Source organism: Castor canadensis, chromosome 1 (assembly GCF_047511655.1).
Source record: "Castor canadensis chromosome 1, mCasCan1.hap1v2, whole genome shotgun sequence".
NCBI lineage: Eukaryota > Metazoa > Chordata > Mammalia > Rodentia > Castoridae > Castor > Castor canadensis.
Genome location: NC_133386.1, coordinates 73214908 through 73227341, shown reverse-complemented (window position 1 = coordinate 73227341; position 12434 = coordinate 73214908). Strand labels below are relative to the sequence as shown.

Sequence of the window (12434 nt, the reverse complement as noted above, 5' to 3'; positions counted from 1 at the left end):
AAAACAATTACTTTTTGGGATTCTTAATTTGGGATCTTCAAATGCACTTAAATCAGACTCAAAAGTGTGAGTGAGTGTGTGTGTAAATTTTTCTAGGGAAAGGATTCACAGTTTTCATACAGTCTAAAAGGGGTCAACGATCTCAGAGTATAGTCACTGCTTTGGGTGAAGGTTATCTATTATAGTACCTCTCCCATGGTGTATGGAAGATGTTAGGAGACAAAAAGGTAAATAGGAATAACCTCCCCTAACAAAAATAAACCTGTAATTAGCAGGAAGATGTACCAGTGTAAGACTAGAAGTCCCATGTTTATATCTTCATTTAGCGCTTGGATAGAAAACTAAACCTAAAAGATGAGTAAATAATGAAAAAGCATGCATGTGTTCTGCCAGAAGGACAGTTGTAATGACTCATATCATAAACCAATAGTATAGATATCTGTTGGCATGCTATATAGCAAACTTCTGAACTTACTCGACATTTAACCCTTCCATTTTTTCTTTTCTCTTTATGACCTTTATAAAAGAAGCTCCTTTTTAGAAATATAACTGAAAAATACCTCTTTAGCATACAGAGACTATGATACCAACCCACCTACACTGAGGAACTTAAGTCCTGTGATGTTAATAAATGAGAATGTCTTTTCCTTAATAACCAAGTGAGCAATTTCACATCCTGATTTATTTTTTACAAATCAATAACCAATATGCTCTTAAGAAAAGCTAAGCAATCTCTATTTTAAAGGCTACACCTAACATCTATGACATATAACACATTATCATTACATTTAGATAAATGGAAGAAAAATAAACATAGCAAATACTGGGAATTTCATGCTCACTAGAAGTCAGGTCCAAAGCAAGATAAGAAATGAACCTTAAATTTCTTGCCTAATCTCAAGCATTAAAACTATGTTTTTTTTTAAAAATCGTTTTCCAATGAACTTATGTCTTATAATTAGACAGGAATCTAATTAGAGCCACCAGGAATTATGAAAGATATTCAATAATTAATATGGGTAAGAAATCTCTTCACAGTGAATGAGAGAAACCTTTCCAGTAGTAGTATCAAATGAAAAAGGCAACCTAAAATAATAGATTTTTCTTTTTCAGTACAGTTGATTAATCAGGCAGAAAGGGTTGACAAAAGATTGACCTCTGTCACTGAGCTTGTTAGGAAAGATCCAGAAAAAGAAAATGCCATGTAAATGAATCAGATGAGTGTTAGAGGAATTACCCTTATCCATATACTGAAATTATGCTTTTGAGATACAAAGTAACTCACACCCTTACACAAAAACTCAACCTTTCCCCTAAATATATCAGATGAATCTTTTAGTTTTTAGTTATTTCAATTCTAATAAGGAGAAACAGGATTTTCCAAGCCACTGAACAGAAAAAAAAAAAAAAAAAAAAGGGCTGTCAGAAATGTTCCTGCTGAAACCTATTAGGATTTCTGGCTATACAGCTGAATTCAGTGAATGGGATGATGAAGGAGGTTTATGAAGAGACTCCTGCCAATAGCACTCATATTCCAGGAATATTAAAAACTGAAGGGAAAATTGTACCTGAATGCTTATCATTACTTAAGGAACCAGAAAACATCAAAAGGGTCCACAATTTAATATGCTAATGAGAGGCCTTTTAGAGTGTTTAATTTGTTTAAATTAATGGAGGCATTTAAAAAGGTGCTGATGGTATGGTGACTAAGATAAAATTTCTCATTTACTAATGTTGATATTGTGACTGACAATGAATCTTGAATGTCCAGTGTAGGTTAAGTCTACTCTGAAAAATGCTTATTTTCCAAACTATAATCATATGTTATATGTGCTGTTGTAAAGGAATTTAAATTTATAATCCTCAAATACAAAAGAAAAACAGCTCACATACTGAAGAAACAAATGTGAAGAAAAATCAGAAAACTGAACAATCACCAAAATTCACGTTTCTCAGAAAGCATTAATGGTAAATTATAAAAATAAAGAAAAAGAATGAGCCCAAATCCTCCTTTTTATTGACCACCTTTTGCAAATATGTTCTACAAGAAAGCCTAGTTAGAACTAATTCATCAATTCTTAGCTAATATTACTATAGAAACAATTTTGATGAAAAACTGAATGCTCTCCTTAGGAACAAGGCAAGTATGTGGATCCCACCATTTACTTCAACACTGTACTGTACACAATAAAGGAAAAGCAATAAAAGGCAACCAGATCAGAAAAAAAGGACTGTCATTTTCAGTAAATCACATAATTATGTAGAAATTCCTATAAAATTTTTAAATGCTACTAAAACCCATCTTTTTATATATTAGCAATGACCAACCAGAAATTGAAATAAACATACTTTTAGATGGCACCAAAAATATGAAAAATGGACACATTTGTTTTTTAGATGTGCAAGACCAATAAATAACTGAAAACAAGAAAATATTGCTGCTGAGAGACATTAAAGAGATGTCGTCTTCATGAATTCTGGAAGATTCAATGTCAAGACTTTAATTTTCTTTGAACTGATCTATAGATTCAATATAATCTCAAATCAAAATCCCAAAAAGCACTTCTATAGAAGTTGATGGAATTATAGAAATTCATAAGGAAATGAAAGAAACCTAGAATAGCCATAACAGAAAAAGGAACAAAGTAGGAAATTCATGCTACTTGATTTCATGACCCATTATAAAGCTACACTAATCAGTATAGTGTGGTATTGGTGGAGGGATAGACACACAGATGAATGGAACAGATCTATTTACCAAGAAAAACAGAGGCAGTTTTGGTTATCCAAGAGAAAGGAAAGCATATGTCCATACAAAGAATTGTACACAAATATTCATAGGAACTTTAGCTATAATACCCCAAACTAGAAGCAACCCAGATATCCATCAACAGTTGAAATGATAAACAAATTGCATAATAGTCACATAATGGAATAATACTAGCAATAAAAAGAATGGATTAATGATAAATGCAAGAGTATGGGTGAAGACGATTATTATGAGTGAAAGAGTCTCTCTCTCTACATACATACATACATACATACATACACACACACACACACACACAGAGGGAGTGAGGGAAGGGAGGGGAGAGAAGGGGAGAGAGAGAGAGAGAACACAAGGTCTGTATGATTTAATTATATAAAGTACTAAAAAACACAAGATCATCTATAATGACATAAATCAGTTTAATAATTTCCTGAGGACTAGAAGGGAAAACAGAAGGGGAGGATGGAGAAATTTCAAAGGGCACAAGTAAATTTTCTGGAGTAATGCTATATGTCCATTATCTTGATTGTAGTGATGGTTTTCATAAAAGTAAACATGTCAAAATTAATCAAAGTGTATACTTCATGTACAGTTTACTATATGTAAATAATCCTGTTAAAGCTATTAAAAATTTAATGGCAAAATGATGATATAAAAGATTAATCTATGTAAGTCTAAATGTACTCTTGAGAATTAATCACTAAGATGTTTTGGTCAAAGTCAACATGGGCAAGAATATTAAAATAATCGGTTTCTAACAATTCCATTTACAATAGCCTCAAAACAAAAAAAAGAAAGAAAAAAAGAAACCTAACTACATAGGTGAAAGCACTTAGGTTTGCTCCTAAATAAGCTAAAGAGGTAAAACTACCTAAAGAAGTGAAAGACCTCAACAAGGAAAACTACAAAATCTTGAAGAAACTGAAGAAGATACCAGAAGATGGAAAGACCTCCCACACTTGTGGATTGGTAAAAATTAATGTTGTGAAAATGACTGTACTACTGAAAGCAACCTATAGTTTCAACACAATTCTCATCAAAATCCCAATGGTTTTCTTTACAGAAATAGAAAAATCAATACTGAAGTTCATATGGAAACACAAAAGACCCCAAAGAGCCAAAACAATCTTAAGCAAAAACAGCAACACTGGAAATACCTCAATATCGAACTTCAAATTATACAACAGACCTGCAGTAACAAAAACAGTATGGCACTGTCAAAAACAGACATGAAGATCAATGAAACAGAATATAAGACCCAGAAATAAATCAACACAGCTACAGCCATTTGATTTTTTTTACAAAGGAACCCAAAACATATGTGGAGAAAAGAAATCCTCTTCAACAAATGGTGCTGGGAAAACTCATTATCTAAATGCAAAAGACTGAAAGTAGGACTCTATCTCTCATTCTGTACAAAAATCAATTTAGGTGAATCAAAGATCTTAATGTAAGACCCAAAGCTTTGAAGTTAACTATCGGAAAAGCTCTTAAAGATATAAAGAATAGGCAAGTTATTTTCTGAATAGGACTCCAATCACCCAGGAAATAAGAATAAGAATTGACAAAAGGGAGGGCATCAAATTAAAAAGCTTCTTCAAAGGAAACAATTACCAGAATCAAGAGACAACCCACAGAATGGGAAAAAAAAATCTTTGCCAGCCATTCATCAGATAAAGGATTAATATCCAAAATATATGAAGAGCTCAAAAAAAAAAAAACAGAAGAACAAATACTCCAATTGACAAATAGGCAAATGAATCAAACAAACCTCCAAAACGGTTAATAAACACATGAAGAAATTTTCAATATCATTAGCCTAAAAGAAATCCAAACAAAAACTACCTTGGAATTCTATCTTATCTACCACTCAGAACAGTAATTATCAAGAAAACAAATGCTGGTGATAATGTGGGGGAAAAGCAACCCTTATACACTTCTGGTGGAACTGTAAACTGGTGCAACCACTTTGCAAATCAGTATGGAGGTTCACCAAACAGCAAAAAATAGAGTTACTTTATTACTCTGCCATATCACTGTTGGGCATAAGTCCAAAGGAGTGTAAATCAATATACATACATGTTTATTGCAACACTATTCACAATAGTCAAGCACTGGAATCAGCTCAGGTGCCTAACAACTGATGAATGGATAAAGAAAATGCAGCATATATTCATAATGGAGTATTATTCAGCTGTAAAGAATGAAATTATGCTGCTTGCAGGAAAATGAATAGAACTGCAGATCAATTACACTGCTCAAAAAGCCAAATATTGCACTTTCTCACTCTCTGCAGAATATAGGTCTAAAATAATGTAAAAAATATCAATAATAAAAAGACAAGTATAAAAGGGGCACTGAAGGGGTGCAGAGGACTAACAGGAGGAGGTGGGGAAACCAATGGGAGGAGGAAAGGAGAGGACACTGGGACTCAAAGAATATCAAAGTGTACTACATATATCTGTACGGAGACAGCATAATGAAACCCACCAAATATTGTTTTAGAGAGGGGGAAAGGAGGGAGATTGGGGTACTGTGATAGAGGGGCTGAACCTGCTCAAAATATACTCCCTTATACTATTAATGAATCCTAAATTTAAAAAAAATCATTTCCTTTGAAAAGATGAACGACTTCAGCAGAAATATCCAAAAAGCAATAAAATTATTCACATTCATAACACTGTTGATATGCTGATTAGCAAGTTTTTGGTAGGTTCTGGACAAGTGAATGCCTAAAATATACACTAAAAATGAACAATCATACCTTGATTTGTGCAAAGGGTCTTTCATAACCTCCAACATAGAGAAGACCAACATTCTGAGGAAGTAACCTATAAGGAAGAAAAATAGCATTATTTATAAAATACTGTTCCTTAACTGAAAACTTATATAAAAATAAAAATTCTATAATAATCCTGTGAAAAATACCACTAGCTTCTTTTTTTTTTTTTTCCTTTCCTGGTACTAGGGGCTGAATCCAGGTCCTTAAGAATTGTAGGCAAGTACTCCACGAGTGAGCCCTTTTAAATTATTTATTTTGAGACAGGGTCTTGTTATATAGCTCAGCCTTAAAAAATCTGTGATCCTCCTGTCTCAGGCGCCCAAATAGTTGGAATTACAGGCATGTACCACCATGCCCGGCTATATGCAATTACTCTTGTCTTCTGCACTATGTGATAGTAACCAGCAAAGGAATCACTCTTACATTTTAGGAAAAAAACATAGAACATTGTAATTGTAATTCTAATAGTGTTTCTGGAAAAGAAGTAAAAGAAATGCCGCATATATAAAAAATTTATTTAATTGAAGAAATACTCAGTGCATACCTATACATGACAGGAGATGATATAAACCTAAGTATTAATTCCTAAAATCTAACAGAAAACCAGATATGTAAATAATCCTAACCAAAGTAGTTTCTGGTGAGTGGTGTAACAGAATGTATGCCACCAGAAAACAGTAGGGTAACAAGTACTTGCTATGGAGAAACCTATTCAAGTTTGAATGGATGGGCTTTGGACTTAGCTTTAAAGAGTGGATAATGCAAAGGGGAAAATGTAAACAATGTCCTAAGGATATAGAGACTTTGAGACAGAATTGAGAAGAATGTCTGGAATAAGGAATAGTTTAGTTGAAGATGACAATCAACAGAATGTTTCAAGTGAACCATAAAGAATTTCTAATGCCATATACTTTATTTTATAGGTAATTTGGAGTCAAGACTTTTAAAAAGATATACATATTTCTTATAAAAACAATAAATGCATGTGGAAATAAAGATCAAACCATAAAATAAAATAAAAGTCACCTTCCTTTCCTTCCTATTTCCACTTCTAAGAAGTCCATTTTTATTTTTCTTTTTAACTTTATTCTGGGGCAGGGTCTCACTATGTAACCCAAGTTGTCTTTGAACTCACAATTCTCCTACCTAAGCCAAGTGCTGGGATTACAAGTGTGCACCATAAAAATGTCCATACTTAATTGCATCCAAACACTATGAATATAGAAACATCATCTTTAGAACTATATGGAATGTGTTAGATGAACTGGTAGGGTACAGAATATGGGAAAGACATAAAGTCTTATTTTTAATTAAGCTAAACATAAATACATCTTATTCTTTTATTATAAATCTTTTCTTAATGGACATTGTGAATAAATGGACGGACACAACTCCAGTCTTCACAAAGTAAAAGAAAAAAAAATTGCCTATATTCCATGCCCAAAGCAAAGCTATAAAATAAATTCAATTGCATTAATCTGAGAATGGAACACTACATGATATCTAAAGGAAACAACTGCAAACTGAAAACAAATAAATGGAAAATTCTCAGGGTACTACATTGGTCTAATCATAGAAAAATCAGAACAGTCAAGATTATCATAACCATTTTTTAAAAATCCAGTTAGTAACTTCAAAAATTCTACTTCAACAATTCCATAATATACACTTATTCAAAACTTCTCCAAAATATAATGTTATCTTATAATGTCGTCACCAGATGACAGTAGTGAGATAGCTCTAGATTATCTTCCACTGACATGGACTAGTAAGAGAAGAAAGTACACTCTCAAGGTAATTTACAGTCTATGAAATAAGGGAGATTTTCAGTGTCCTAGGAACATTTTCTGTTCCCTAAACTCTACAGAGGACCTATAAAGTACTAAAGGCCACTAACAGAATGTTAATAACAAATGAGCACAATACTGAATTAAACCAACATAGCAAACTCCTTTTTACATTTGCAATGTAAATGATGACTTATACTAATAAATTTTAACATGACTAAGGACATTTGTTTACTGGATTCAAGTACAAAACATAGGAAACCTCATTTGACAAATAAGAAGTTAACCTAGCTCACAAAGTCTTAAACCATAGCTGTTACCACAAATTTACTGTTAGCTATATATAGCGGTTTAACAAATGTTCACAGAAAGCTTGATAAACTCCCTCTAGAAGTAAGAATAATCACTTCCATACAAATAGATGCTCAAAAAGGAAAAGAATAAAAGCTGGCTGACATTTGAAGAGCAATATGCATGCAATTACTTTGCATATGCACTTCAGGAAGTTTGCCAGCACACTACACAGTGTGCCCCATCCTCAAATGTAACTATCTAATAACTACAATTCCTAAACAAATTCCTTAACTGTTTCAGTTAGATAGTGCATAGATATAGATATATAGATATAGATATATACTGTTAAAATACTGTTATTTCTAGTTCATGTACCTATTATTGCCTACCAGATATCACATTACTAACTTCATTTGAGTAGGCTTTAATGTGTATCATAATTTAAAGGCCTGCCAAGCATAAGATAATTAATACTTTGAGAAACCAATTTCCATTTTAAAATGGAACATTTCTTTAAATGTCTTACCTTTCAAAAAATTGTTTTGCCAAACTGTATGTAAAACTATTGCTAAGTAATAGGCACCATTTTATCATGACAAGGTGCTGTATACGATATAGCAATCACATATTTAAAATCCCCATGTAAGCCATTAATTCAGCACTGTTAGACATGTTTATACATACAAATATGCATATTCTAATATAGAAACCCTGACTCATTTAAAGTAAGGTTATTATTTCCCCTTAAGTTAGGTGAATATTTCTGTAACCTTTACAAAAATGCTAACAACTTCTAAAATATTTGCTTGTAACTAAATGCTTCTATAGTGGGGCTACCAAAGAGGACATTTTTAGAAATCAGTGGTAAAGAGGTATTGTTGGTAAAAATCAACTTCAGCTTTTGAAAGAGTAAGGAAGGCAAAACTAATGCTTATTTTGCTTTCAATCCCCAAACACAAACATTAACAAAGATCCATACTGTTGTTTCCAGAAAAGTCTCTCACCTAAAAGTAAAACCTGTCAGATAAGAGGACTAATATCATTTAAATGAGCTTCATTCACCATATACTGACACATCAGACACAGAAAATTGCTACAAAAAGGAAAATGAATCTACAATTATTTCCAATTAGAAATTTAAAGAGAAATGGGATTTTTTTAAGTTAAATAACTCAAAATTAACTGTTTTGTCTATAAGCCATAGTTGCAATGCCTACTGTTAGATATATTTTTCAATTGCAATACTTTGAAACAACATAATAGTGTCTTGAGTACTAATTTATAAAAAAACAAAACAAAAACCTCTTCTTAGCCACACAGCAAATTATCCAAAAAACAGACAATATCTAATATATCTACCACAACGAGCAGCAGCAGCAACAAAACCCCAGAAAGCAAATGCACTTAACACAGGGTCAATAGCACCATTATGAATTTAAGTAAATGCTTATTATTGAGAAGTCCCACATTATTCTCTGAATCTTCTTGTAGGATGTAAATTTAAAAAGCGTATGCCATGAGGAAATTTTTTAAAAACTGAACAATTCAGATTAGATTTAGAACACAACAAATCTGCTAGAAACCAACAGCTTAAAAAAATAACCAGAAAAATCTTCATGCCTAAATAGACAGGAGTATTCTTATAAATAACTCACAGGTCAGAGAAGGAATCGCAATTGAAATTATGAAATATCTTAAACTGGATAACAAAATAGCATTATATCAAAACTTGTGAGGGTACAGCTAAATCCAATATAGAGAGAAATCTATAATCCCTCCAAATACCATACAAATTAATGAGTTAGCTATCCACTTCAAAGAATTATAAAAATAGATTATGAATTTGAGGCCAGCCTGGGCTACACAGCAAGTTCCAGATAAGCCTGAGATACATAGCAAGATGCTGTCTCAAAACAAAACCAAACAAATAAAACAACAACAACAACAAAACCCCAAGTAAATTAAATTAAGAAAATAGGAGAAAAGAAATAACAATGAGATGGATTTTATGTAATAGAATATGTAGACTAGAAAGGATTAAAATATTAAAAAATATTATTTAAAAATTAATAATTAGTAAATTGATTCCTAATAAGATGACAGAGAAAAGGCACAAATAAGCAGAAGTAGGAATAAAAAAAAGGAACACAGACTACATATACTTGTTCTAAAAAACAGCAGAGGGCTGGGGGTGTGATTCAAGTGGTAGAGCTTACCTGCCTGCACAAAGTCCTGAGTTCACTGCTCAGCACCACAAAAACAAACAAAAAACCCAGGATATCGTAAGCACTTTTAGAAAAGGAAAACTATAATGTACTAAAGTGACACAATAAAAAAGTAGAAAACCTTAGCAGTCTTACTGTATCACATTTTAGAAATTATTCCCACAAAGAAAGGACATGGTCTAGAAGGATTCACCAACAAATTTACCAAACACTTAAGGAAAACTTCTAATCACACATAAAGGAAGAAATATTTTCTTTTCATTTCACTTGATAATGTTAGCACAACTCTTGATACAAAAAAGTGCAATGTTGATCAAGACAGAAAAAAAAAAACAAACAAACCACAAACTGGGAAAAAATATTTGCAAAATATACTGTAAAAGGACTGTTATACAAATAATCACAAAACAAAGAAACCAAAAAAAAAAAAAAAAAACCCAAGACCCTAAAACTCAACAATAAGCCACACCTGTAATCTCAGCATTTGGGAGGTAAAGGCAGGTGGATAGCAAATTCAAGGCCAACCTGATCTACACAGTGAGGTTCGGACCACTCTGGGTTACACAGTGCCTCAAAAGAAGCAAAAAACAAACCAAAACAAACTACAAGACCTCAGCAGTAAGAAAATAAACAATCCTATTAAGTAAGACATGAGCAAAGCCTGAATACACTTCACACTAAAGACAATGTAGAGAGCAAATGAGCACATGAAAAGACACTCAGCATCACCAAGCAAATGCAAACTGAGACAGCAGTGTAGCACCACACACCCACAACAACAGTCAAACCTAGAGCAGTAAAACGCCAAGTGCCAGCAAGGATGAGGAGGCAAGGCGAACTCTATGAGTCACTTTGTAAGATTGGTGGCTTCTTACAAAATTAAACACATTCTAACCATATGACCCAGCAGTCAGTCTTTGGTATTTTACCCAGAAGTAAAAACAATGTCCCTATAAAAATCTCCACAGGGTATATTTCTTTGTTTTTGAGACAAGGTCTCCCTAGTAGATTAGACTGGTTTTGAACTCATGATCCTCCTGCCTCAGTCTACCAAATGCTGGAATTACAGGTGTGTATCACCACACAAGGACTGTTCAGGGAATTTTGTAAAAGTTTTATTTGTAATTGTTAAAACTTGGGAACCAAAATCTTCTTTGACAGGGGAATGGATAAATAAAATGACATACATCCAATGGAAGATTATTCAGTGCTAAAAAGAAAAAATCAGACATTCTTAAGTCTTAAAAGAAGCCACTATGAAAAGGCTATCTACTGTATAATTCCAACTATATGGCATTCTGGGAAAAGCAAGAGAAAAAGAGATAGTAAAAATCAGTGACTGCCAAGAGTTGGAGAGGGCAGGATGAATATGCAGAGCACAGATTTTTAGGGCAGTGATATTATTCTGTATGACACTATATTCTGTGGGCAAAGAATATACAACATCGAGAATGAACCTTAATGTAACCTATGGCCTTAGGGTAATAATGATATGTCAATATAGACTGACTGACTACAACAAATGTTGCAGTCCGGTGCAGGATACTGACAGTGGATGAGGCTGCAGCAGGGACAGGTAGTATATGAGCACTCTATACTTTACACTCAATTTTTGCTGTGAACCCAAAACTGATATAAAACAGTCTATTTTTAGAAAGAATGAAATATACTATCAAGCCACAAAAAGACATGGCAGAGACTTCAATGATATTACTAAGTGAAAAAAGTCATTAAAAAAAAGGCTACACACTAGTGATCAAAGATCTTAATGTAAGATCTAAAACTTTGTAACTACTACAGGAAAGAAAGGGAAAATGCTGGAACAAATAGGCATAGGCAATAAGTTCTTAAATAGAACTCCAATAGCTCAGCAATTAAGAGAAGAGATTGAGGAATGGCACTGCACAGCAAAGGAAAACAGTCACCAGACTAAAGAGGCAACTTACAGAATAGGAAAGAATCTTTGCCAGCTATATATTTAACAAGGGTCTAATAACCAGAATATACGGGGAGCTCAAATACCTAAATTCCCAAAGAATCAATGACCCAATGAAGAACGGGCAAATAAACTGAACAGACGTTTTTCAAAGGAAGAAGTACATACAGCCAATAAATACATCAAGAAATGCTCACCCATCCCTGGCAATAAAGGAAATGAAAATCAAAATCACATTAAGATTCCACCTCACTTCTGTTAGAATGGCTACCATCAAAAATACAAATAATACCAAATGTTGGTGAGGAAAAAGGAATCCTCACAGATTGTTGGTGGGAATGTAAATTAGTACAACCACTATGGAAAACAGTATGAAGGCGCCTCAAAAACTAAAAAAAGAACTGCCATATGATCCAGCAATACCACTGCTGGGCATATATCTGAAGAAATGTAAGTCAGTATACATAGACACACTTTCACACCCATGTTTATTCCAGTAGTATTCAGAATAGCCAAGCTATGGAAACAGTCCAGATGCTCTACAACTGATGAATGGATTAAGAAAATTAGATAGGTAGATAGATAGACAGACAGACAGACACACACACACACACACACATATATATATGTGTATGTGTAT

The 12434-nt window shown here is 33.1% G+C and overlaps 1 protein-coding gene across 3 annotated transcripts in view; it reads right to left on the bottom strand.

The window, feature by feature from the left end:
• The window catches only part of Rngtt (RNA guanylyltransferase and 5'-phosphatase), a 315951-nt gene that overhangs the window by 48865 nt on the left and 254652 nt on the right, over positions 1-12434 (bottom strand). For all 3 annotated transcript variants that reach the window (XM_074078340.1, XM_074078333.1, XM_074078336.1), the window contains exon 14: positions 5535-5601. In XM_074078340.1, coding sequence (XP_073934441.1) covers positions 5535-5601 — 67 coding nt within the window. The remainder of the gene's footprint in view (positions 1-5534; positions 5602-12434) is intronic.